This window comes from Ailuropoda melanoleuca, chromosome 16 (genome assembly GCF_002007445.2).
Source record: "Ailuropoda melanoleuca isolate Jingjing chromosome 16, ASM200744v2, whole genome shotgun sequence".
In the NCBI taxonomy this organism is placed as follows: domain Eukaryota; kingdom Metazoa; phylum Chordata; class Mammalia; order Carnivora; family Ursidae; genus Ailuropoda; species Ailuropoda melanoleuca.
In genome coordinates this window covers 88470961-88497507 of record NC_048233.1, presented here as the reverse complement: position 1 = coordinate 88497507, position 26547 = coordinate 88470961, and the positions used below count along the sequence as shown (strand labels likewise).

At 55.4% G+C, this 26547-nt stretch overlaps 1 protein-coding gene across 1 annotated transcript in view; it reads left to right on the top strand.

The window, feature by feature from the left end:
- The window catches only part of LOC100467244 (SH3 and multiple ankyrin repeat domains protein 3), a 296215-nt gene that overhangs the window by 45950 nt on the left and 223718 nt on the right, over positions 1-26547 (top strand). The window contains exon 3 of the mRNA XM_034644850.1: positions 23649-23868. Coding sequence (XP_034500741.1) covers positions 23662-23868 — 207 coding nt within the window. The 5' untranslated portion in view covers positions 23649-23661. The remainder of the gene's footprint in view (positions 1-23648; positions 23869-26547) is intronic.

Genomic DNA, 26547 nt, shown 5'->3' with positions numbered 1-26547 from the left:
TCCCCTCGATGTTGCTGTGTGTCTAGAACTGCTCAGAAAAAATAGTCTTAAAACAGAGCAGCGCACAGAAGGCCAAGCCGTGCCTGCCTTCAGGAAGAATAATGTGTTTCGAAGTGAAATGTGGGTCTCTCTGCCACCGGCTTTCACGCCTGGCGCTCCGCTGTCTTCTTGTGTCCTTACTGTCTGTGACGCTGTCCTCAACCCCGCCAGTCCAGGCGGCCCGCAGCCATGGGGGCAGGGCACAGCCGTCTCTGGCAGCCGCAGGTGACATCTGGACCCTTCTGAGCAGCAGGTGGGAGAGTCCTGGTTTGGCGGCCTGGGGGACTTCTCGGGCTCTTGGAGATCGTCCTTCTCAACAGAAGGAGCCAGAGGCGGGGTAGACGGCCGTACTGAGCTGGGACTTATGGACCTTCATCTCTCTTTACGGCTGCGTTTGTCTTTTCTTTTTTTTTTTAAGATTTTATTTATTTATTTAGAGCATGCGCAAGCAGGGGGAGGGGCAGAGGGAGAGAGAGAATCCCAAGCCGACTCCATGCTGAGCGCGGGGCTCGATCTCATGACCCCGAGATCATGACCTGAGCCAGAATCAAGAGTCCGACGCTTGACCGACCGCGACACTCGGGCGCCCCTACGGCTGTCTTGTCTAGGGGCCGACGCTGGGGCCTCATCCACCCCCGACTGGAGGTTCCCACCCGGAGAAGAGAATATCTGGTTACTTAGGGTTTTTAGCATTGATATTTCATTTATTAGAGGAGCACATCCAAGAACTCAGCGTCCCTAAAGCTGGAGAATTTAATTTACAACCGTTACCCTATCTATGAACCTTGTTGGTTTCACAGTCCCTGAAGAGCGAGCCTTTGAGAATAGTGGGATCTCACAAACTCAAATTCCCCTAAATTCTCACCCACAATCCCATGTCAGATGTGTGAGTAATTCTAACCAATTTAATTATGCTGAACACAGGGGCAATCGTAAGTGCTCTGAAACGTTGTAGAAATGTGTTCAGCTTTCTTAACACGATGTCACGCCTCCTGTGTCAAACCTTGTTACTCGGTTGTGTTGCGTTGCGCATTTCGGTGGAAAAACACGACGCATTTGTCAGATGCGCCTCGGTACCAAGCATAAACAGGTGTGCTGTGTAGCACGAAACCTCCTTTCTGGATTTCACGAACAAACAGGTGAGGGCCTCTGGCTCCTTCCTTCCCTTCTCTCCTTGGGCTTAAGCCTTCTTGGGGCCACAGAATGTGGACCGGCGAAGGACGCAGACCAGCCCTGCGGGCAGGATCGGGTCTCCCGGGTTCCCGCCTGCGTGTGGTGCTTCGCAGAGGCCTGGGTCCCGCTCGCCTCGCAGGAGCCTGGATTATCCCGCCCGCTTGGAACCTGCCCTCCGAGTTTGCGAGGGAGTTCGCTCCACAGTCCCTCCGTTGTGTGGTTCCATTTGCATTTATTCGGTTCTCCTGAGATGCTGACGTAGTGCCCGGGTTGGCTCCGAAGATATTCGAAGGCCGTGGTGTCAGACCCTCCACGCCCGTGAGGGTGACTTCTTGAGGCCTCGTTGGCCCTGGAATCCTGCGTCAGGCCTCGAAGTCACCTGTGTCCCATCTCCATCTGGCGTGCTTCTGCTTTTCCTCTTTCAACGAACGTTTAAACACATATGGTGATTTAAGAAGGGTCGCGGGTGAGTAACCTCGAGGTATGAGGTGTGGGGGGTTAAGGCGGCTTGTGCACAGCTGAAGGTAGAGGGTGGGGGCCAGCTGCCCGCCCCCCACACCCCTGACGGCCCCCCTGTCCCCCTCCCCCGGCACCAAGGCCACGTGGACTCGACAGGTGCTGGCACTTTGTCGTACCCGAGGCTCGGCCATATGTGGACCCACCTCCTCAGACTCGGTCTTGATGACCCCCTGGAAAAAAGCCTTTCCCTCGAGCCGTCTGGACACCTGCCCACTGCCATTCACCCGGCCGTGCGCTCAGGGCTGGTAAGGTCCGGGGTTCTCTCTGTGCCACGCTTTCCCCGGAACTCAGGACCAGGGCCGCTCTTGGCCCGGTGCTCCTGCTGACGGTGCTGTCATGGGCCGTGTTGTGTCCCCCAGGATTCATGCTTTGGCATCCCTCATGCCTCAGAACGTGACCGTATTTGGAGCTGGGGCCTTTACAGAGGTGATTTAGGTAAACTGAGGTCATTGGGTGGGCCCCGATGCAGCGTGACTGGGGTCCTTGTTAAAGGGGAAGCTTGGGGACACACACGCCCACAGGAAGAAGGCCATGTGACCATGACGGTGGTCCTGTACAAAGCAAGGAGAGAGGCCGGAGCAGGGCTACCGGGTCAGGGCATCCCTCTGGGACTTCCAGCTTCCAAAGCTGGGAGCTCATAAGTATCTGTGGTCACCTCTTTGTGGCAGCAGCTCTCGCAAAGGAATAAGGTGCCATGGGGCCAGAATAGGCCGAGGTCTGCAGGCAGAGAGCTCCGAGTGGGAGGCAGTGCTGATAGCCATCCAGCCGGGCTCCCGCCCTGGCTGCTATGCCGGGGTCGGGGACAGGTGGCCGGGGTCGGGGACAGGTGGCCAGGGTCGGGGACAGGTGACCGGCAGTTCCAAGGCCGTGTTCTGTGCGATCCCAGCGCTGCCTCCATGTGCAGTCAGGAGGGGCTGGGACGTCTTGCTCGACGTCCAGCCCTGGCGTATCCAATAGTTTTTCCAACGGTAGGTGACCTGGGAAGTGGGTATGGCTGTCTGGCCAAAAAAAATGAAGTCCCCTTTGACTTGGAATTGCTGTAGGGCTGTGGGGAGGTGGGCACAGAACCCGTGGGCAGGGACCCCCGCAGGGAAGCCCTCCCGGCCGGCTCCTGTGGGGGCCTCTGCCAGCCCAGTGCCTTGGGAGGGCGGCGGGCCTGGCTTCCGCCCGGCCGTGGCTAGGGTGCTCTGTTTGGGAGCCTGGAAGGCATCGGTGAGAGGAAGGATTTTATTCTCCTTTTCCCCAGTGTTAATACCCCAGATAACCCGGTGCAGTTCCGCAGACGTCACTGAGGTAGTGAGGAAGAGTGAGCGTTTGTTTGGACTGGGTGCTTACATTTGATAGGGGACGTTCCCCCAGTAACGCTGTGATGTTTTCTTTTTCTTTTTCTTTTCTTTTCTTTTTTTTTTTTTTAAGATTTATTTATTTATTTATTTGACAGAGAGAGAGAGAGAGTCAGTGAGAGAGGGGACACAAGCAGGGGGAGTGGGAGAGGAAGAAGCAGGCTCCCAGCGGAGGAGCCTGATGTGGGGCTCGATCCCAGAACGCCGGGATCACGCCCTGAGCCGAAGGCAGATGCTTAATGACCGCGCCACCCAGGCGCCCCAAGCTGTGATGTTTATAAAAGGCACTTCACTATTTCCGCGGGCGCCCTGCGTATGACTTAATTAAGCAGGCTTGATTGCGTTCTCTGGGTCCCCCGTTTTCCTGTCCCCTTTGTGAGCTGATAGCCTCCTGATGGCTTGATAAAAACTCTAGGAAAAAGAAAGCCTTAATGAATATAGATTTCCTTGCAATTTGCATTTGTAAGTGAATATTCTAGTAATGACTGAAAGCAGAAAGTATAAAATTGGATTGATTAAGTAATTTTCCTGATATTTCCATCGAGGGTGGGACACACTGTGTTCTTAACCCCTGCCTTGTGATTCTCGTCTGTGAAGGTATCTTCGTGAAGGTTCGGGTTCTGGTCCTGGGACTAACCGTGGGGAGGCTTGGGAGGTCGCAGTGTCGTCTTGTTCCAGTCAGGGAGACTGGATTCCCGCCATGATCGGGGTGCAGCATCATGTCTGTGACTTAGGGCAGGAACAGCTGTTCCGCGGACATGTTGACACGGGGTCATCGATGCAGCCCCATCTTTTACAAGGGGCGCTGTCAGCACGGGCCTGGCATGAAACACCAGGGAAGAGCATTGTTGCAGGCTGACCTGTGTCCCCCTCATGTATATGGTGAAACCTGAGCCCCCAAACCCCAGAATGTGGCTGTATCTGGAGATGGGGCTTGGAAGAAGTGATTCAGTTAAAATGGGCTCACCGAGGTGGGCCCTGAGACACAACTGGGGTCCTTATAGGAAGAGGACATCAGGACACAGACACGCACGGAGGGATGACCCCGTGAGGACACGGGGGAAGCATGGCTGTGCACACACGAGGAGAGAGGCCTCAGGGGGACCCCGCCTGCCCGCGCCTGCATCTCGGGCCTTGGCCTCCGGGACCGGGGGACGGGGTGCGTCTGCTGTGTGAGCTTCTCCGTGTGTGGTGTTTGTTACAGCGGCTGGAGCTAACTGATACACCCCTCAAACTCAGAAAGCCAACACAGAACTCACCATCCTCCCTCGGAATGTTTCCTCTGCCCTCATCATCAGCACTTGGTCTTGTAACTATTGACCCCTGACCGGTCCCCACATTTCAGCTTGTAGGCAGCAGTGACCCGTTGTCGCTTTGTCTGAGAAGTGGCACAGACGTCCGTGCAGGGTTCCTGGCCCCTAGGACCTCAGGAGCATAGCACCTTCCCTCCCTCCCTCAGCAAGTACTGAGTCCACGTCTCCAGGGCCCTGTCATTGACTAAAAGCAAGGAGAACATAGCCTTCGGAAGCCGCCACCCACGCCTTCCTGGGAGTTGATGAAGCACGTCTCTCCAGGCCAGACCAGCGCGTGGGCTGGAGGACCGGCAGCGGGGGCAGCGGGGCACAGCGCCTCCAGGAGGCTGGGGCGTGGTAGCTGGGCTTCTCATCGTGTGCAGACGGCCTTGCTGGGGGTGGGGAGTGCACCTGCCGCATCTGGTGCTGGTCGGCCCCCATCTTGCTCTCCTGCGGCATTTCTGGGAGCGTGCTCTGTGCCAGGCCGGAGAGAGAAAGCTGCCCCTGCGGGCGCCGCTCTGCCCCGTCCCGCTGGAGTTGGTCCGACTGCTCAGCTGTCCTGTCACTGCAACCGGGTGGCCAGCCCCTCCCCGGGCTCTGGGCTTTGAGATCTGTGTGGTGGGGGAGCCCGGGCTTTAGCTTCGAGGCTCTGGCCTCGTGTGTGTCCCCAGAGAAGCCGCAGGCCCAGCAGTCGAGGCTTTGGAAGGGAGGCCTGGATTCAGAGCCCGCCTCTGAGACCCGCCAGCTGTGTGGCATTGGGCTGCTAACGCACCCTCTCTGGGTGTCAGTGGGCTCATGTGTGAAGATGGGGTGATACTCTCTGAGGTACAGGGGGTTCAGCCCTTCTGTATACACTGCTCGATTACCTGGGACGCACCAGGCGTTGGGCTAATGCCGCTAAGTCTGGAATGGGATACGGTCATGGGGCCAAGGGAAGCGGATGGTACCGGGGAAACCGGGTGAAGCCAAGGAGCTCTCAGGACGTGGCTCGGGACCAAGGACGTGCAGTGGGGTGGTAGAGAAAATGAGCGGTTGATGGTATCAGGCCAGAACATTGGACACATCCGTCCTGCATCAGAACAGTCTTGTCTGTTCTCCTCTTCCCCCTGGGGTCACTGGGTGCTGGGCACCCTCCCACCTCAAGAGTAGGAAAGGTCAGGCTCCGGGGAGACCGCAGGGACCCTGGCGCCAGGCAGGGCCCTGGGCCACTGAGGTGGGGCGGCTGGTTGGATGGTGGGTGGAAGGACGGGCCCCACGGGGCACGCTCATGCTGTGCACCTGTTCCGTCTTGACTTTTCGGTACGGTTCGTTTCATTGTCTCTACGGCTCTACCTGGTTGCCAGGGCGATTCTTCTGCTCTGTTATTTCTGTCTGTCAATTATTCACGTACCCGTGCCTTCCCAGGCATCAGCTGTACATACCCGCTGTGTTTTCCGGTTGCCCTTGCAGGGAAGCCCCCCTCCCCAGAGGGAGGGAATTCTGTTTCTGGAAGGGCCCATGCAGGGCCTGGTTGGAAATCCTCAGCTGCCAGAGGGACGGCCTGTTCTGGCAGGTGGAGAGCTGCGTGGGCTTTTCTAGGCCGTCCTGCTGGTTCAGACTCTGGGAGGGAGTGCCAGGGCCCGGGTGTGGGGTGAGGGCTGCTCTCCTCCAGCTCTGGAGACACACTGAGGAGTCCCTCCACCCGGTGCCGGTGGTCCCTATGGCAGCTGCCCAGGGGTGCTGGGCCTGCGTCAGAGCCGAGGGTGCGTTGGGGGGAGGTGTGCTCAGTGCCCAGCATGGCTCAGCAGCCAGGGGAGATACAGCTGCCCCTGTCTCTTGGAGTCAACGTCAGTCTAGCCAAGAAGCAGACCTAGAATGTCAGCTACGGCTGCTTAGGGAATGACACCGGGAGTCAGGGACGGGACACAACAGCCCTTCGCTTGCTTGGGGTCTGTGGGTCGGGCTTTCAGGCAGGGATCAGCCGGCATTACTCATGGTGCTCCGGAGGTCCGGTCCCTCTGTCCAGGATGTGCTCAGGGTCGGTGGACTGTGCACGTGGGAGCCGCCTTGCAGAGGGTGGAGCGTTGCGAGCAGGGAGGACGGAAGCCAACGCTCTGAACGCTCAGCTGCACGAGTTTCGTGGCTGGTTTCTGCCCCTAGACCGACCCAGGTTCAAGGAGATGGGAAGTAAGGCTCCCCTCTCGATGGGAGTAGTTTGCAGAGAGTGTGGCCACCCTGAATCCGCGGCAGGATCCCGACCCTAACATCTGCTTAATACAAACTGTCAGTGGGAGGCCGCAGTGGGCTGTGATGTAACCTCGTGGGCTCTGAAGTCAGCCAGTGGGTTCGAATCCTACCACCATCAGCCAGTAGCCGTGTGATCTTGGGAAGCAGTTAAATCTTGCTGTGCCTTACCTTCCACGCAAGATCTGTAAGCTGTCCCCATTGGATCGTTGTCTGGATTAAATCTGATAACGCACGTGCAGCATACAGTCCTCTATTAGTGTTCACGACGAGTGGCGTCCGTTACTTTGACGGGAAGCCACGCATCCACTGATGACGTGGAGCAAAGTAGCCTGACCTGACCTGGCTGTTGGTGCACCCCCGACTTATGCTGTGATGGGGGTGAGCCTGCTGGAGGCGGTCGAGGCCCCGACTTACGCTGTGATGGGGGCGAGCCTGCTGGAGGTGGTCGACACCCCGACTTATGCTGTGATGGGGGGCGAGCCTGCTGGAGGCGGCCGAGGCCCCGACTTACGCTGTGATGGGGGGCGAGCCTGCTGGAGGCGGTCGAGGCCCCGACTTACGCTGTGATGGGGGTCGAGGCTGCTGGAGGCGGTCGAGGCCGTGCAGGTGCGTGGTGGGGAGGCGGCTGGGTGCAGGCAGGCAGGATGGTGCACACACGGTGCGGGCAGCAGGGCAGGTGAGAGGCAGCGGGCAGGTCTGGAGAGCAATCAAGGGGTGAAGTGGCCGGGTCTCAGGGATGGCTAGGATACGGGGGGTTTGAACCTCAGTTTCATGATGCTGGCAGAAGACACAAAACCCCCGGGTCAGAGATGAAGCTCAGCGTGTCGCTGGCTGTAGCAGCGGAGGCAGAATGTCCGCGTTTGGTCCTGGTTCCCTGAGCCCAGATTCTGCCACAGCGATAGAGACTGGGCCGCTGGTACCGTACTCGGTGGGCCGCGTTATGGGAGGGAAGCCCTGGACCTGGGGAAACCAAGGCTGCTAGTTTGCACACTCAGTGTGCCAGTCTGGCTCCTGTCTCTTCTCTCCGGGGTTGGAGTGGGCCCCCCAAGACATGTTGGAGCCCCAATCCCCAGTACTGTGAATGTGACCTTACTTGGAGGTATGGTCTTTGCAGATGGTCAAGATGAGGTCATTAGGGTGGCCCTGACCCAGTGTGACCAGTGTCCTTATGGAAAGAGAAAATGTGGATACAGACACAGAGGGAAGACGATATGAAGACAGAGGGAGAAGACAGCTGCCAAAGGAAGCAGGCAGAAAGTCCCGGACAGGGGTTCTCCAAGAGCTCCCAGAGGGAACCTACTGACAGCCTGACTTTGGACTTCTGGCCCCAGGGCTGTGAGAGAGCGGACACCCCGTGCTGTCGCCACCTGCTCTGCGGTGCTGTGTCCAGCAGCCCCAGGAACTGGGATGTCCCTGAGGCAGAGATGGTCCGTGCCTCTCCTCACCAGATGCTCAGAAATGCAGGACAGCCCAGCAGCAGTGGGGAGCCTGTGATCGGACCAGACTGGGCGGGAAGGTTTCCTTTCCCTGAAAGAAGGTTGTCCCGCGGGAGGAAAAGGTCTCAGGCCTCCAGGAGGCTGCAGAACCAGCCTCAGGACTTGGAAATTGCAGGAAGATGGATTTTATTTTTCCTCCACGAAGACAAAACCCTTTTTACCTTCACAGGTACCCCCTGTAAGGGGGAGGCAGTGGGAGCTAGGGCCCCAGGGGGGGGTTACTGCAGGGGGGGTCTCCGATACTACTGGCAGGTTGAACATGGCCGTGGTGCTGATGTGGCTGCAGATGGGAATCCTCGGGGTTGATTTCCTTTTACTATTCCAGTCTGCCCACCCCCCACCGCAGACGTCCTGACTCAGCAGATCCCTCTCTGGTTCGGGATCTGAACCTTTAAAACCCCCCCGGGAGGGGTTGACAGGGTCCAGATCTGAGAACCAGCGGTATGTACGTACTCAACCTCACAACTCTGGTTTCTGTTTTGCACCAATTCCATTAATTCAGAAGGCATCGGAAGTTTCCCTGGACGCGGAACATTCGGGCACGTCCCCTCCAGCAGATAACTCGGGCGGCCTTTTTGCTGGATTTCGTCCGACAGCTGCTGGTGCTTTCAGCCCAGGCCACTCTTGCCCAGGGGTGGGCTGACCTGCAGGGCTGCCCCTGGGGTCTCACTGCCACTGTCCACGGCCGGACATCCTGTCCCCGCGGTTGTCGCCTGCTAGCGGATGGCTTTTTTGCCCGTGAGCGTGGACCGCGCTTCGGCGAGAACCAGCACCAGGTTTTTACAGTAACGTTTGGAACCCTTGCCAGCTTGCAGGGAGAAGTGCTGTTGCACAGTCAAGGTGCTGTTCCTCGGCTGCATCTAAAAACGCCTATGATGAAGTCCCCACCCTCCCCATTTTCTGTCCATGTGGACAGGGAAGTTGCTTTGTAGTGCAAAATACAGTAGGTAGCCCACATGCCTGGGGGCCCCCCCAGAGGGCAGGGGGTGCTCTGGAATGTGCCCCCCCCACCCCCCGGTCCACATCTCTGCCATGCTCTGCACGAGCGTTCCAGGTGCCGGCTGCCCAGGATGTCAGTCGGTGGGTTGTGGTTCTGGCATTTTCTCGAGGCTTACGTTCCTGGGCTGATACTGAGTCGATCCCCGTTGGCGTGTGGGCTGGTGTGGATTGACAGGCTTTCTCAAACATGCCGTCTGTAGGTGTTCTCTACGTGCCTGGATCTGTTTTAACAAGGAACGGAGCATCGGGGTTTGTTTGGGTTTTTTTGCTTAGTTTTTGCGACTTGGACTTGAGCTGCGGACTTCTCGTGTGAAGCACTGTCAGGTGGGTTTAGGTCGGGAGCTTGGCGTTTTCTCGCATTTTGCCTGCTCCTGCCCTGTTAGGAAAAGCTGTTCTAACTGCCCAGGCCATAAATCAGCAACACTCGGCACCTCCTCCACGTTTCTGTGTGGAAACGGTTCCTCTGTCCTCTTTCCTTCCATCCTGTCGATCAAGCACACCAGCAGGGAGCGCCCCTTGAAATTAGGAGAAGCACATTTTCTGTGCCCTGCGGCTTTCTCTGATACCTAACAGGTGTTGGTGGGGAGGGGGGCACGCCCGCTCACAGGTTCTTCTGGAAAAGGGATACCCAGGGCTGTTTGCTTCCGGCTCACTTTTTTTCTGCAAGTGCAAACTGGAAGTCATAACATTTGTCCGCAGGAAGGTCAGCAGAACGCCTTGTCGTGCCCGTGGTGCAGGCTGTCCACTTGGATGCTGGTCATCAGCTCTGGGGACGTCCTGTGCCGCTGGCTTCCTGATTGGCTTGTGGAGGCTCGCACGAACTTGAACTTTGGGGGCCCGCATGGGAAGGAGGTCTCTCTTCACTGACACCTTTATTTTCCTCCACAGTGTGTTGCTGTGTTCAGCGTGTGGGCATTCCACATCCTTCATCAGATTTCCCCTAGGCTAATTGTGGTTTTTGTTGATATTCTAAATGGTATCGCTTTAAATGCCAATTTCCAGTGGTTCACTGCAGCTCTGTAGAAACACAGGATTGTGCCGTATTCGTCTTGCGTCCTTTAGTGCTGCTGAAAATCACTTCGGGTTCTAGGAGCTTGTGCGAGGATTCCAGAGAATGTCCTACACGGACGGACCGTCACGTCGTCTGCAGATGGAGACGATTTATTTCCTCCTTTCCAATCAGGCTGTTTTGTTTTTGCTGTCTTACTGAACAGAACCTGTGAGAACAACTGTCCCTGTCTTGTCCCCGTTCTTGGGGGAACATTTTCAGGCTTTCACTGTAAGCGTGATGTTGGCTGTGTGCTCTTCAGAGATGTCCTTTCTCAGGCTGAGAAAGTTTCTCTCTGGTCCTTGTTGCTGACCGTGTGTGTCATGGATCAATGTTGCGTTTTGTCAAAAGCTTTTTTAAAGCTTTTTTTTTTTTTTTTTTGCAGCTATTGAGATGGTCGTATGGTTTTTCTTTTTAGTTTGTTAATATGGTGAACTACATTGATTTGCAAATGTTAAATCTCCCTTGCATTCCTAGTATAAATCACCCTTGGTCATGAAATATATGCTGTTGGATTTTGTGTGCTAAAATTTTGTTTAGAACTTTTGTGTCTATGTTCACGAAAGATACATGTTGTTGTTTTGTTTTTTGTTTTTTTTAGTAACAGGGTGACATTGGCCTCATAGAATGACTTGAGAATTTTCCTTCTCTTCAATTTTCTGATAAAAATAGTATAACTACTCATTTGATTCATATTAATGTGCTATGCCTTGTCCTATCATTTTGCTTGTCAGCTATTGTTTTTAAACCCTCCTTCTTTTTTTTTTAACTTTATTTTTTTTTTAGTCCTTTCCCAGTGTGGGGCTTGAACCCATGACCCGGAGAGCAAGAGCTGCATGCTCCACTGATGGGGCCAGCTGAGCACCCCTCAGCTATTTTTATTTTTACCGTGTCTTTCTTTCTTTCTTTCTTTCTTTCTTTCTTTCTTTCTTTCTTTCTTTCTTTCTTTCTTTCTTTTTCTTTCTTTTCTTTTCTTTTCTTTTCTTTTTTCTTTTCTTTCTTCTTTCTTCTTTCTAGATTTTATTTATTTGAGAGAGAGCAAGAGAGGGAGAGAGCATGAGCAGGGTGGAGGCAGAGGGAGAAGCAGACTCCCCACTGAGCAGAGAGCCCGACTTGGGGCTCGATCTGAGGACCCTGGGATCATGACCCCATCCGAAAGTAGACGCATCACCGACTGAGCCACCCAGGCACCCCTTAATGTGCATTTCTTAAGAAAGCTCAGAGTGGGGTCCTATTTAATGTGAAAATGGTAATGGCTTGGTTTCAATCTGTCACCTTGCTGTGGGTTTTCTGCTTGTCTCATCTGGGCTCTGTTCACCTTTTTCTGCCTTTGTTTAGACATAGAATTTTGTGATTCATTTTCTTTCCTTGGTTGGCTTGATAGCTGTAACTCTGTGTTTTGTTATTTCAATGGTTGCTTAAGGGCTTCTAGTAAAGGCTTTGATCTGATTCCAGCCCGTCTGTCTCTGAGTGCTGTCACACCACTGCCATCTGAGAACCTTCCAGTCACATCCTTCCAGCGTCTGGATCAGTTCTGTGCTATGATCACGTGTTTTTCTTTCTTGTATTTTATAAAGCCTGCACTACATTTTTTTTAAAAGTCAGTTGTCATTTAAAGAGGTTTAAATAAGAAAAAGCATATGGGGCGCCCAGGTGGTTCAGTCTGTTAAGTGTCTGACTTGATTTTTGGCTCAGGTCATGACCTTAGCATCATAAGATCAAGCCCCACATTGGGCTCTGCTCTGGGCATGGAGCCTACTTAAGATTCTTTCTCTTCCTCTCCTTCTGCCCCTCCCCCAATCAATAAATGTATAAATCAGTGAATAAATAGGAAAAGGCATATATTTACCTGTGCGATTATCACTTCCAGTTGTCTTCCTTCTCTTGTGTCATTTCAAATTTTAATCTGGTTATCGTTTCCTTCTGCCTGACATCTCTCCTTTAACATTTCCTATAGGGAAGCCTCGCATACCTGGTCATGTGGTCTTGCGGCTCTTACATGTGTGGCAACTATTCGTCTTTGAAAGATGTCTTCACCGGTCATAAAATTCTAGTTCTGCCTTTTTACCTTTCAGAGCGTGTGAGATGTTCTTCCATCGCCCACTCACTTGCATTGTTTCCAACAAAAAATCTGCCGTTATTTAAGCTTGAGTTTCAGATGGAAAAGCTCTTTATGTTTTTAACCCTTTGCTTTTTTTAAAAGACTGTTTATTTGAGAGAGGGAGAGAGAACACAGCGGGGAGGTGAGGGAGAGGGAGAAGCTGACTCCCTGCTGAGTGGGGAGCCGGACACGGGGGGCTCAATCCCAGGACTCCAGGATCATGACCAGAGCTGAAGGCAGATGCTCAACCAGCTGAGCCACCCAGGTGCCCCCCTTTGTCTTCCTTTAAGATTTTTCTCTTTGGGGCGCCTGGGTGGCTCAGTTGGTGAGGCATCTGCCTTCTGCTGAGGTCATGATCCCAGGGTCCTCGGATCAAGCCCCCGCATCGGGCTCCTTGCTCAGTGGGGAGCCTGCTTCTCCCTCTCTCTCTCTGTCTATTGCTCTGCCTGCTTGTGCTCTCTCTCTCAAATAAATAAAATCTTTAAAAAACGATTTTTCTCTTTATCTTTAGTTATGACTTATTGCAACACGGTTTGGTGCAGTTTTCTTACGATCCTTGTGTGTGGGTTTATAGTTTCCATGACATTTGTGTTCTGTTTGGCTAAAATTTTTGTCTATAGTTTCAAACAATTTTTCTGTAACCCCCCCCCCCACCTTTGACAGGGACTCCAAGTATATATACATGGCACTGCTTGAAGCTGTTTCAGAGCTTACGGATAATCTGTTCTTCTATTTTGACTTGTCATTTTCTCTGTGTTTCATTTTACTGTATCTTCAATTCACAGATCTTTTTATTTGGTGTTTAATTTGCCACTCCTCTCATCTGGTGCATTTTTCACTTTTTTTTTTTTTTTTAAAGATTTTATTTATTTGACAGAGATAGAGACAGCCAGCGAGAGAGGGAACACAAGCAGGGGGAGTGGGAGAGGAAGAAGCAGGCTCATAGCAGAGGAGCCTGACGTGGGGCTCGATCCCATAACGCCGGGATCACGCCCTGAGCCGAAGGCAGACGATTAACCGCTGTGCCACCCAGGCGCCCCCATTTTTCATTTTAGATATGGGAGTTTATTTAGTTTGTGTCTTTCGTGAACATAAAGAATATAACGTTAATATAACTTTCAATGCCTTGCCTGCTAATTCTAACATCCGCGTCAGTTTTGGGTTAGTTTTGATTGGTTCATTATATTCCTCATCATGGGTCATATTTTCCTGCTTCTTTGCGTGCCCAGTAATTTTATTGTTTGATTAACTTCGTAACTTTTTTATTGCTAAACATTGTGAATTGTGAATTTTTATCTTGAGTCTGTGTACTTTTGAATATGCATAAATATTCCAGACCTTTGTTGTGGGAGTCAGTTAAGTTCTGTAAAAACAGTGTGGTCCTTTTGTGTCCTACCTTCAGTGTGTGTTCAGTGGGGTCATGGCAGCATTTAATCTTGGCCTGACTGTTTCCCACTCTTGAGGCCAGCCCCTCCTGAGCTGAGAAGTTTTCCAGGTGGGCTGGTGGGAACAGCACATTCCAGGATCTGTGTGGTTGATGTGTATTGTTGCCTCTCACCCTTCGGATGCCTCCTTCCCTGGCCCCTGGTAGGTTTATCACGTGCATACATCCATCCCATGTTTCAGAATATGCAGAGGGACCCTCTGCACATCTCCCATGGCCTTTGTGTCCAGTCTTCCCTCCCCGCTACCTGCCTTGCACATAGCTGCCACGGTCTCCCCGCATTTCTAGCCCTGCTGCTCCACCAGGAGCTCCCCAGCTTCACCCAGTGGCCCTTTCTCTCGCGAGGGCCTAGAAGTGCCGTGAAGGCAGTAAGCTGGGAGCAATCATAGGGCTCACCTCGTTTATTTCCTGTCTCTCATGTGTGGCTGTCCTGCATTTTGAAGTCTATTTTTTCATATATTTTTAGCCCATTCTGGTGGGTCCAGGCAGGAGGCTGCATCCAGCACTGTTACTCTGTCTCCCTGGGTGTGGGGGCCTCTCTCTCGTCTTCTGCCCTAGTGCATCGTCTCCTCCTCTGTCCACCTGCTCTGAGTCTGTCCCTCCCCTGCTCCTACCGCTGTCTTTTCCCCTCCCTCTGTGCTCTCTCTACATCCCCTCTCCCTGCCTCACTGTCTCCGTGCTACCATTAGCAGCCATGGCTTCCTGTTCATGACTCGTGGTTCAGGTATATTAGTTTGCAGTTTCTGGAGAGAACCGTCTTGCCCCAGTCTGTTGACGTGGTCCCCCCACCACCTCCACCCTGCTATGGTCCAGTAACCTGTGCCTGTGTGTTTGTTATTTTTCGAGTGTGGACTCAGACGAGGCAGTGCATGCAACGGGTTTTGTCCCGCTGTCCTGTAGTGACGTGAAAAATAAGCAGTACACAAATTAACGAAGGTGGAAGATGTAGCTGCAGAAACAGCAGTCTGCACGTGTGCGTTTTTAGCTTCAGGAGCAGTGGTTTGGGAAGGCGTTTCTAGGGCACGTCTGTGGGGAAGGAGCAGGGAGGAGAAGAGGGGTAATAGGCAGGGGAAACTGCGAGTGACAGGTGGGGGCATTCACTGTCCACTGCCCCAGGGGCTCCAGCACTGAACCCCAATTCTGTGTGATTCCCCCTAAAGCCTGTATCCTTCCATTCCCTCTTCTAGTCTCTGCCACCTTGTTAGCTAGACGCTGCTAAAGGCCTTTTGCAAAATGTCAGTGGTGATTATCTCTCCGATGATTGTTTCCTTATTCTGAAAAGATACCAGGACCGGACTGTAGGTGCTCATAATGGCCACAGAGAAATAAGTTAAGAACAGTATCGAAGGTGCTACTCCCGTGAGTATAAATTCTTGGTGTATTAGCTGCCTGTGGCTGCCACATGCTGGTGGCTTGAAGCAACACAGATTTAGTCTCTCATCGTTCTGAAGGCTGAATGTCCAACGCGGGAGCGTCTGCAGGGCCATGCTCCCTTGGAAGGCTCCAGGGGAAGGTCCTTCCTGCCTCTTTCAGCTCGTGGCGGCAGCTGGCAGCCCCTGATCTTCCTTGGCTGGCGGGCACTTCCCTCCAGCCTCTGTGTCTGGCATCACCTGGCCTTCCCCCTGGGCATTGCCTGCATTTGCACATGGCTTTCTTGAGAGGACAGGTCACTGCTCAGGGGCCACCCGATTCACTGTGACCTCATCCTAGCTAATCACATCCATGAAGCCCCTGTTTCCAAGTGAGGTCCCATTCTGAGGTTCTGGGTGAATGTGAATCTTGGGGGACCCCACCCAGCACATTGAGGCATTTGGGTATGTTGTAGCGTGAATAACATATGAGCACATGTGTGTTTCTGTTTCAAGAAGTGTAAACTCTTTGGGTGGCAGTTAACCTTGTTTTCGTGGAACCCTAAGCTCGTGGCTGTGCAGGAGTGTGTGTCTGGGGGCAGCATGGCGTCCTGGGGCCAGGGGCCAGGGGCCAGGAAGGGCATCTCCCAGGGAGCCTGCAGCAGCGTCTCCCACCAGGAGCTTGGCACAGCAGCTTTAAACTCCCCAGAGGGGCAAGGTGTTTCCTCCAGACCCTCTCTTAGGAAAATCAAAGTCGTGGGTGCAGAGGACACCCAGATTCCCAGAGCTGTTGCAATAATAGGAATTAAAGAAAACCCGTCCTAAGTTTAAACACTGTCATTACAGGTGACAGCAGGACTGGGATAGCTGCAGCCCCACCCACAGGGGAGCAGGTGTCCTGAGCCAGTGACATGGCCCGGGGAGGGAGGCCCACCCCGCCTGGAGTGTCTGATGCTGGGGCAGGGCCCCAAATGTTGGCGAGCACCCCGCGCGGGATTGGAAATGGTGAAAGCATTTTTATACCAGACACATGCTAGTTTTCAGATCTCTGTGACATTCTGTTTCTCCCTGGAATCTCAGAGCTCTGTAATTTTATCTGATGCACCCAGTTCCCAGACTCAGTAATTGGACTTGGCTCCTGGTAACCCATCGTCTAGAAGGTGTGTCCGCGCTGTGCAAGGCCCCACAGACAGCGCTGCCTGAGCTGGAGCCGCCGGGGGTAGCCGTCCTCACCGCTAGCCCTCAGTGGGGACTCAGCCGATACCTCTATGGTGGTAGGTCACCATGCACTCGGCAGGAGGACCTAGGTCATGCCGCCTTCTCCGGGCATTCCCAGTACACCTGCTGGCCAGAGCTCAGTGCACCTCCTGGCCAGAGCTCACTGCAGGGAGCCCAACTAGGGGCTGGGGCTGGGATGTGCTCCTGACTATCCAGGGCGCCCTACCCGTCTGGGCCACCGAACTGCATTTGGATTTTACGTTTCATCTCAGATCCTGAGTGTAGCCAGTCCGTGAGAGCCGGAGACCAGGAGCTAGCTGAACTTTTCCCTGGTGGGTCAGGGTCCAAGGGAGAAAACACAGGAAGCTTGCCTGAGGAAGGAGTTGAACAACAATATGTTTGTTCACTGAGTGGGGACAGAGGGAGTGTGTGGGAACTCTACTGGCAGCTCGGCTTCCTGTGAACCTATGACTGCTGTAAAAATTAAGGTCAATGCATTAAAAATATAGATATAAAAATATATACATCAATACAAATAGTTTACATTCTACCTGCTGTCCTCCTTCAGTCTCCCTGTTGAAGGGGGAGGTGTGCTTCGCGCCCAAACCGGGGTGAATTGACCCAAGTTCCCCTTCCCCGGGCTGCACCCTGCTTTCCACTTCGAAGTTCCCCGTTTCACGGGGTGGGTTGTCTTGGAGGTTTCCTGGGAGGGGCTCCATGGGCAGGTCTGCTGTCCGCCTCCGCTGGTGTGGGGCCTGCCCTGTCCCTCCTTCGAAAAGTCAGGAAGGACTGCGGGCCTTGTCCCCTACCGGCTGCCCATTGTCTCTAAGTCAGAAGTGATAATGACCCCCTCTGCCCACATTCTTGTGAAAGCGTCGGCCCTTCCAGAAGCATCTGCTGTGCTCAGGACTCAGGACCCTGCTGGATGCCCCTCGGCCTCCCCGTCCTTCTCCTTTTAGAGTTTGGCGTAGACTTGATTCATTAGGGGCTTGTGCTGGAAAGACCATCAGAGACAAACCTTCAATCATCGTCACTGGATTTTTAAAGTTACTTTTAATGAAAAACATAATCACCCTGGGGCGCCTGGGTGGCTCAGTCGTGAAGCGTCTGCCTTCGGCTTAGGGCGTGATCCCAGCGTTCTGGGATCGAGCCCCACATCAGACTCCTCTGCTGGGAGCCTGCTTCTTTCTCTCCCACTCCCACTGCTTGTGTTCCCTCTCTCTCCGGCTGTCTCTCTCTCTGTCAAATAAATAAAATAAAATCTTTTAAAAACAAAAAACAACCNTTACTTTTAATGAAAAACATAATCACCCTGGGGCGCCTGGGTGGCTCAGTCGTGAAGCGTCTGCCTTCGGCTTAGGGCGTGATCCCAGCGTTCTGGGATCGAGCCCCACATCAGGCTCCTCTGCTAGGAGCCTGCTTCTTCCTCTCCCACTCCCCCTGCCTGTGTTCCCTCTCTCGCTGGCTGTCTCTCTCTCTGTCAAATAAATAAAATAAAATCTTTTAAAAACAAAAAACAACCCCCCCCCCAAAAAACTATTATCACCCTGTAGAAAGGTAGAAAAACATAATAACAACTATATGTCCACGAGCAGAATGAAACATTTTACTATTTTGTCATATTTTCACATTTGGCTTCCCCTTTTCTCTACTTAAATACAATCTCTCTGAGGACGCTCGGCCTGGCTGCCCGCCCCCTTCTGTCCCCGTCCACCGGTGCGAGCTGCCCTTCTGCACCTGGATCCATGGGTCGCTATGGCCACAGTCATCCGGGTTACTACTCTGTGTTCGAGAAGCTTTGCATCAGTGTCTAGTCTGCTCCTTGGCGAGCGTGCGTGGGATTAGTTCTCAGAGCAGTAGCTGGGCCGTGGCGGCTGAGGACGGGGTTCACGGACAGGGGGCAGGTGCAGCTCCGGCTCTGAGTCGAGAGGCAGGAAGGTCTGTGGAGCTGGGGTGTTGGGCCTGCCCTGGGCTGGAGCCCCAGGCTTGACGGAAGGACCCTGGGGAGCCAGGGGGAGGGTCCTGACCAGGCTGGATGGGTGGTGCTGACAGGGGGCAGGAGATAGAAGACAGACCTCGTTTATCCACAGACGCAGCGGGCACGGATGTGGGGATTTTATTCAGGACGGTGCTGAGATGCTAGGATGACCTGGGGAGGCAGCCATTCTCTTCTCCTGCCCTTCTCTGTCCCCCCGCCCCCCACTCGCTGCAGCCCATGCCCATTGCGCAGACCGTGCGGTGACAGCGCCAGCTCCTCCAGGTCCGGTGGAGTTTCAGTGTCCGTGTGCGGTGTCCGTGCGGCCCTGGGGCTCTCGCTGCCTTGAGGATGAGACAATTGTAGGCATTTGAGTGCACAATGTGAGTGCGTGGTCAGCAAGTCCTGCGGCCAGGGTGTCACAGACATTGGGTGCTGTTTGAGGTTCCACGTGAGCAAAACCCCTTTTATGCCCCCCCCCGTGTTTGTGTGTGTGTGTGTGTGTGTGCGCGCGTGCGTGCGCGCGTATTAAACCAGAGCCAGCGGGACCTCTGCATTTTTATCTGCGAAATTCACGGGCCTGCAGCTCTCACCTGGTAAAGTCCTCTCCAGCTGGGAGGTGCTTTGTTTCGTTTTGTATTTTCAGCGCGTCTTAGGTCCCAGGTCAGTGTTGGTGTGTTCGCTGTGGCAGTGGAAGGGGTGAGCGGGAAAACTAGCTGCCCCCCATCCGACGTGTTGGGGGCTCAGGAGCCAGGTTAAGACGTTACATTTCCTTGGAACAATTTCGTGTTTTCCCGGAACACAGAGCCTTTGTGAAAATGGCCTTTACTGGCATGGCTTCTGTTTTTCCTTGTTCGTAGGCACCTGGGGAGTGGGCAGGTGAGAGAAACACGTTCTAGGGGTCACTGCATCTTACCGACCTGTGTTTTATAGCCCCTCCCCCCCCCCCGAGGCCAGTGATGCCAAAATGTTCGCAGGGGCTGCAGGTAACCTTCCCTCCTCCAGCCTGGCACTGACTTGTCCGAGGGAGACTGGGTTTTGTGGCATGGCTGTCTTTGGAGGCTGCCTGCCCCCCTCACCATGGGGTGAAGAACCCATATGGCCCCTCTGTCCCCCTCCCCCGACAAAATGCAGGACACCTGGTCTTGTTTGAATTTCAAATGAACAATGAATAATTTTTTTAGTGTAAGTATGTCCTATGCAATATTCGGGAGATGCACTAAAATGTGTTCGTGGTTTATCTGAAATGCAAATGTGGCTGGTGCCCTCTCTCTTACCTGGCTCTGGTGACCCTGGGCCTGGCAGTCCTGCCTGGGAGTTAATAATTAAATGTTTTCCCGGGGCTTTGCTTTTCCCATGGGTCTGCTGATCTCGTTGCTCAAGCCCCTTATTAAGGTCAGGACCTTCTGCTAAGGTCTCTGCCTCCAGTGCCCGGGCCATCCTGCAAAGGACCAGCGTGCAGGTGTCCTCCTTTTGCTCCTTGGACCCGTGCAGTGGGGCCTTCCGCACGTGCACATCAGTGACAGAAGCGTCCCTTTGTGACCATCACCCCTCGGCTGATGCGAGGGGCTGTGGTGGGGTCCAGTGGCACGGGCCACATGGGGTGGGGAGGTGTGTGGGTTGCACAAGCGGCTAGGACACGGGAGCCCTTCCTCTTTGGGTTCTCAGGTCTGTTTCTGGAGTTGAGTGTGATTTTAGTCAGGCATACACATCCTCAAATCCCGTCCCGCCCCCTTTAATTCTCTGGAACTGAAACCCCCCTGGGGCTGTGCACCCTTCACAGTTCAGACCTGCCTGTCCGCGATGGGTCACCAGTCCCGGGGGTCCAGCTGCAGACGTGTTGCATGGCTAGTGAAGTGACCGTTAAGGACAACGAATTCCCGACGATTGTCCTCTCCAAGCATCTGTCTGGAGTCTGCCTGCTGTGAAACTACCTGCAGACCCAGGAACAGGGCGGGCGTTCCTGCACACCGGCTGTGGCTGAGTTTGCCCCTCTGTCCGGCTGTCTCAGGGGCCTGTGCTTTGGCCCCTCTGCCACTTCTCCCTGTCCACTGAGCGCCCACGGTGCCCCCGCTGCTGGGGTTTGGGTGGCGGTGAATAAACAGAGCGCCCTGTGCGCACGGGCCCCGAAATACCGCCGGAGCAAGATGTCCCTGGGAAACGGATCACATCGAGGCCGTGGAGGGCTTTCGAGAAAAAGAGCCAGGGCAGGCATAGGTGGGGAGCAATGGGTTTCTTAGATTTCAGGGAGCAGGGGTGGAATGCACGGAGGAACTGGCCTGTGTGTGCCCCCCAGGGAATAACTTGGGGGCTCGGAGCATCCTGTTCGCCCTTGAATTGTCCCAGACGTGCAAGGCCACGATGTGGCAGGGTGGCAGTCTCTGTGCCTGTACTGTGCCACGTTCCGCCGGGGGCTGTCACTGAGGCCTGTGCTGCTCCAGCCGTGAGCTTTCTGGGACCACCGCCCATCCTTTGTGGGAAGAGCTGGTGGACCTGGTGTGCGTGGAGTGGCCTCATTAGCCTCCGCCTGTGCCCGGCTTCCCCTGAGCCTGGTGGTGTCACTCCTCATTAGACAGGGATCCCCTCCTGTGAGCCTGAGGCCTCCTTCGCTGTGTCCCCTGGTCCCTGCTGGGTTTGCAAGAGGCACCGGCAGGCAGCCAGGAGGGAAGCGCGGTTCTTTACTGGAGCAGAAGGTGCTCCAGGCTAACGTACCCCGTCAGGGCAGGAAGAAGCCACTGGAGGCCCCGCGGGATGGACCTGTGTCCATGCTGACAGCTGAGGCGGTGAGCGCCGCGCCTCTCCCATGGTCTCTCCTGCCCAGGAGAAGGCAGGTTTGCGTCTCTGCGCCCCTGTGCCCCAGCCTGGGCTCCTGCCGAGCTCTTGCACGGACCGCCCGGGCTCGGCTGCAGGTGCTTCTCCGTACAGCCCCCTGGGGAGCTTCCAGGGACAGTGTCCCAGATCAGTTCACTCAGAAGTTTGGCGCTTTTGTTTTCTTACAGCTTCCCCAAGTAACGTCTGCGGCCAGGGTGAGCAGCCCCTGTTCTAGGGGATGTGCTTCACGGGGACCCGGGACGTACTTGCAAATAATTACATGCATGCAATTCGATAACATGTTTGCACGTGAATGCTTATATGATTTATTATAACGTGTTGTAATTAGAGGCTATGTGGAAATAATTGTACATTGTTATTTCCACATGATAGTTGTTACCGTATTATGTGCTACAAAGTCTGTGCATACCGTGTGCCGTGTCATTACCAGATACGTACTTTTCCAAGGGTAGATGGTCAAGGCAGGAAGCAGCACGTTGCCAGCGGTTGCAGCCAGGCGGGTGGGGACCCCGCTGGGGTGGAGCCAGGAGCACCCCCCGGATCCTGTCCCCAGCCACCGCTGTCTTGTCCTCACCAGAATTTGCTCTCCTTGGGGAAGGCATGAAGCCGAGCTCACAGACACGTCTGACGGTGAACACAGAAAGGACCCGTCGGCTCTGAAATTGTAATTCGGAATCACATGGGGGTTAACTTTAGAAATTTTAATCGAAAAAAAATAAAATCTTCCTGGGTGATGTGGATGATCTGCTGTTCGAGACGTTGGTCGGGTCCGGTGACCCCTCGCGGGGGGTCTAGGAGACAGAGGCCGGCATGAATGAACGGATGGAACTGTTGTCAGGCTCTCATGCTCACGGCGGGAGGACCAGGAAGGTGACCGATGCCAACGAGGAGAGCCTGAGGGGGACCTGGAGAGGGCATGCTGGTGGGGAGGTGGTGTGCTGGAGCTCGCCCCTGCCCCTGGGTGTCACTGGGCCGTTCCCAGCATTGCCAGAGTCTCCCGGTGGTCACCGTGAACCAGAAATCTGGGTTTGCATATGGAATCTTCAGATTAGATGTTTAAAACCCTGTGCAGGCCAAACAGAACTGTCTGCGGGCCCCACGGTCTGGGCCTCTCCCCCAAGGTCGGTGCAGATCCTCTCGGCAGCAAGGGAGGCTCTGACCCCGGTCCTGGTCCTGCCCTTCCCCTGGGGAGGCCGTGTATTTCTGGAGCAGCTCCTACGCTTTGTTAGGCTTTGTGTGCACCTGGGCGTTTGGTGACCCCAGGAAAGTCTGGGGTGGAGATGGACATGCCCCCAGTGGCTGCCGGCATCCCAGGACTGGCCCCGTGGGCAGAGCGGTGCTACGCTTCCGGCTCCCGCAGGCGTTTGCTCTCATTAAAGGAACTCTGGAAATAAATACGTTTTCCCACGATGAACACAGAATTGGCACTGGGTGAACCGGGACTTTTCTGAGCCACCCCGATCATGAAACACGAGAGCAGGGGACGCTCACCCAAGCATCTGCTGGGCCTGGAGCCTGGGGCACATGTGCGGGGAGCTCCTCCCTCCTGCCCCCTCCTGCAAATCCCTGGATATTCTGTTTTGGGGTCCTGCCCTCTGTGGGAGGACGCCATGACTTCACCGGGCAGTCCCTCCACGATCGGGGTGGCCTCCGTCCCTGGTTGCTCAGGATAGCCCGTTTCTTGCAGGGAACACCCCTGCCCACTTTCCACGTGCACAGGGCCTTGCCTCCGTTACAGAGTTCGCGTAGAAGTGAATTTGCTGCTTTGGGACGGCACGTCCTTTACCAGCTCCCTGGTGTCCGGGCTCACACCGGCTCTCATCCTAACCTTTCCAGATCCCTGTCCACAGAGATGGGGGTGTCACTGGGCAGCGTGCTCCCAGAGTTATGTCCACATCCTTCTTTGTGCTCCCTATCAGCCACGGTCAGCACCCTGATCTGGTCTTTGCTGGGGAACCTCTACTGGACTTGATGGTGGGGAAGCTGTACTCCCAGCTGCCACAGACTTTTGGGGACCTCTGAGTCTCCCCTAAGTCAGCCTGCTCACAACTTCAGGCTCTGCCGGACTCCTGGGCCCCGAGACTATCTCCCTTCTGAGCCCGGCCCTGCCCTTCTGTTCTATTTTTACACGTTACCCATCATTGCTCTGTGTTTGCAAGCAGAGGGGTTATTAAAGCATGAACTTGGTACCGTTCTGACCCGAAGCTTGAAGCTTGCGTTTCTCCCTCTCCTGCTGCTCTGTCTTCAAAGAAAAACAAGGTAGCTTGTTTTCTCACCTCGGAAGGCTTCAAACTGCCCCCGTGGCCCTTTGGTGGATCCCTGTAAGCTGTGGTCGTGCCCATTGCTAGTTAGGGCTCCTTGAGCATGTGGGGTTTCCCAGCTCAGGGCAGATCCTACGGGCCCCTGACCTGGCCCCGGCTGCCTCCTGGTCTGGGCTCCAGGGAGGCCCGTGCGTCACGCACGGTAGCTCTGCCGGCTGTTACGCCAGCAGGTGCAGGACCGTGAACCTGAGACGCCCGTCTCAGCCGAGCCTTGGGGTTTCTGTACGCAGTTTTCACATCCCCCCATTGTGTTCCTTCTCCCCTTCCCTGCAGACATACAGCAGCCATGCCGCGCAGCCCGACTTCCAGTGAGGACGAGATGGCCCAGAGCTTCTCTGACTACTCCGTGGGGTCAGAGTCCGACAGCTCTAAAGAGGAAACCATCTATGACACCATCCGGGCCACAGCGGAGAAGCCCAGTGTCGCCAGGACGGAGGAGGGCCAGGGCAACACGCTCGTGATCCGCATCCTCATCCAGGACCTGCAGCAGACGGTAGGCCCCGTTCGCTCATTGCTGGTCAGTGCCAAGCACGGCTCGAGCTCGAGGCTGCCTCTGGTCACCTTCTGCACGGCCTGTCCTGGTGGCGTCCTGCACGTTGTGCACCTGCCCCGCCCTTCCCTCCTTCCCGTCAGCTGTGCCCGTAGCGTGCTGCTGGCACCTCGGTCCCCTTACTGAGTTCCTATTATGTGCCGGGCAGAGGCCAGGCCTCAGGGGCACAGGGACCAGCCTTGCGGAGGACAGGTACACAGCGGACACGTTAGCAAGTGGGGCCTCCGGCGCCCAGGTGGGCCCCGCCTCTTGCGCTGCTGCTCTGTGCTCAAAGGAGCCCGTGTCCCGTGCTCTTGCCCATTTGCTGAGCTACGTGAGCTCTGTCTGGCCTGGCCTCGCCTGCGGTGCCCACCGCTGACTCCCAGTCGTCTCTCAAGACCTGGGCCCTTGGCTGTTTCCTGTGTCGGCCCGCGGTAGCCCTCGGGGCTTCTCGTTGCCCACGGCCCTGGCGTGTGTCCTGCTGCGTGCTTGCTTGCTGCCTCTGGGCGCTTGCTGGTGGTGCCGGCCGCCCCGTGTTTCCTGGAAAACTTCCCCTCTGCAGATGCCGTTGGCCTGTCGTGTCTGGGAGCTTTTCTCACACGCTGCTCCTTCTGGCTTGCGGGCTGGGCTCTCTGTTTCAGGGGCAGCGGCCACACGTCTGAGGGTTTCTCTGTATCTGCCTTCGTCCCCAGCGCCTCCTCGTAGTCCGCCGCGATGTTCTCGAGCATTCCTTTACGGTGTGTTCACTTGGACCCCTTTGCTCCGACCCTTGTAATTCCCGACGGATTGTGGTTGGGACTCCGGCTCTCCGTCTGATCCCATAGCCCGGCACTGACTCATCTTGAAAACGGCTCTTTTGGTTTCTGGTTTCTTTTTCTTTTGTTTACTTTCTTCTCCTGTTGTAGACCTTTCTTCTCTTACCTGAGGTGCGTTCTCTGCGGGTGAACGCGTGTCTGGTTTCCGCCTGCCTTCTCTCCTTCTCCAGCGCATCTTCATTTCTGGGCTGTTTCTGCCCGGCGCGGGCAGCCGCCTGCAGCGTGCTGTCTCTGTCGCTCTAACCGTGTGCGGGCGAGCTGTCCTTGCCTCGCTCCCGTCCCGCTGCCGAGCGTCCCGCGGACACAGTCCCTCAGTGGGAAACCCCGGGTCCCGGAACGGCGCCAGCGCGCCCTTCGGTAACTTCCTGCACGCTTCCTGTGCGCCAGACGCCGGATTAAGCTCTTCGAGTGTTACTTCCCCGAGTTGGTGAAACAGCCGAGCTGGGCGGCACTTGTGAGCGGTCACTCTGGGCGTTGCATCCCCCAGTGAGCACAGCGGGTAACCAGCGTCAGACGAGGAGACGGGACATCACCCACCCCCGAAGGCCCCACCGACACCCTCCTGGTCCCAGTGGGCCGGTGAGAAGCAGGTGGCCTGGGACACACAGCCCAGAGCCTCCAAACCTGCCAGAAGCGGGTGCTGGATGTTCTCCCTCACTGCCTGATTAGTTTCTGCAGTGCGTTGTCCCCGCGGCAGGTGGCCCGTGGGCAGCCTTGGAGAAGGCACATCCCGGGGTTGGTGCGTCCGAGATGGCTCCAACTCAACCCCCCCACTGTCCTCTGTGTGTTTTGGGGAAAAGATGTCGAGCTTGGGCCCACCCGCGGGCGTGAAGGGAGCCAGCGCAGGCTGGGTTCACAGCTGGGACCAGGGGACAGCAAGTGCCCATTGAGCATCTGTTACCTTCATCGGTCTCTTTGGTCAGAGTTGGCGCTGCCCATGGCGAGCGGGCACTCTTCAGTGACAACGGAGAGAGGGGCCATTCTGCCGTCATGGCCGTTGAGATGCCCCACAGGGCTTAAGGGCATGGGACGTTGGAGAAGTCACCACAACGCTGGGTCTGGTGGGTGCAGGGTAGTGGGAGCTGGACTGGAAGCCCGTGTCCCACGCCTGCCTGCCGTGACCTCTTCCTGGCGGGTGGCATGGTGGGTTCTGTCCACTGTGCCAGAGGCTTCGGGAACCTGCCGAGAACTACTGGATGGATAGACACCTGCTCTCCAGGCCCACAGCTACAAAGAAGGTCCACCAGGGGTTTGGTCTCTGCTCCTACGAGCATAATTGTTTCCGGAACCTTCTAAAGATCACCTCTCTTCACTTTGTGAAGATGAACAAAGCCCCTGGAGGCTGAGACCAGAACTCCCACGGTCACGAATGCCGGCAACAAAACAGCCGTTGTTCCTGCGTGCGGGCCCCTGCCAGGTCAAGTCCTGGAGCCAGGGACGTGGGACGGACCCTGGAATCCCGCCCAGAGGCACCGTGGGAGCCGCTGTGCCAGTTTGTCACCCCGTGTCCGCCCACCCAAGGGGAGGCAGTGTCTCAAGGAGCCAGGAGTCTGCCCCTCTCCCATCCCTGGCGCGTCCCCCCCACCCAGGTGTGGTCTGGACCTGTCTCTTCTTTAAGTGACTTATGTTCTGAGTCTCGCTTCTCCAGTGGGAGGAGGTTTTCCACCTCTTAGCTGGCGTCCTCGCGGCCTCGGCAGAACAGAGTCCCTCACAGGGCCATGCAGGGCTCACCGTGGGGTCGAATGCAGTACCGGTCAGCACCCTGGGCCTTTAAGCGAGCGGCATGTGCGAAAATCAGTACAAACTCCAGTTCCTCTGTTATTTGTAG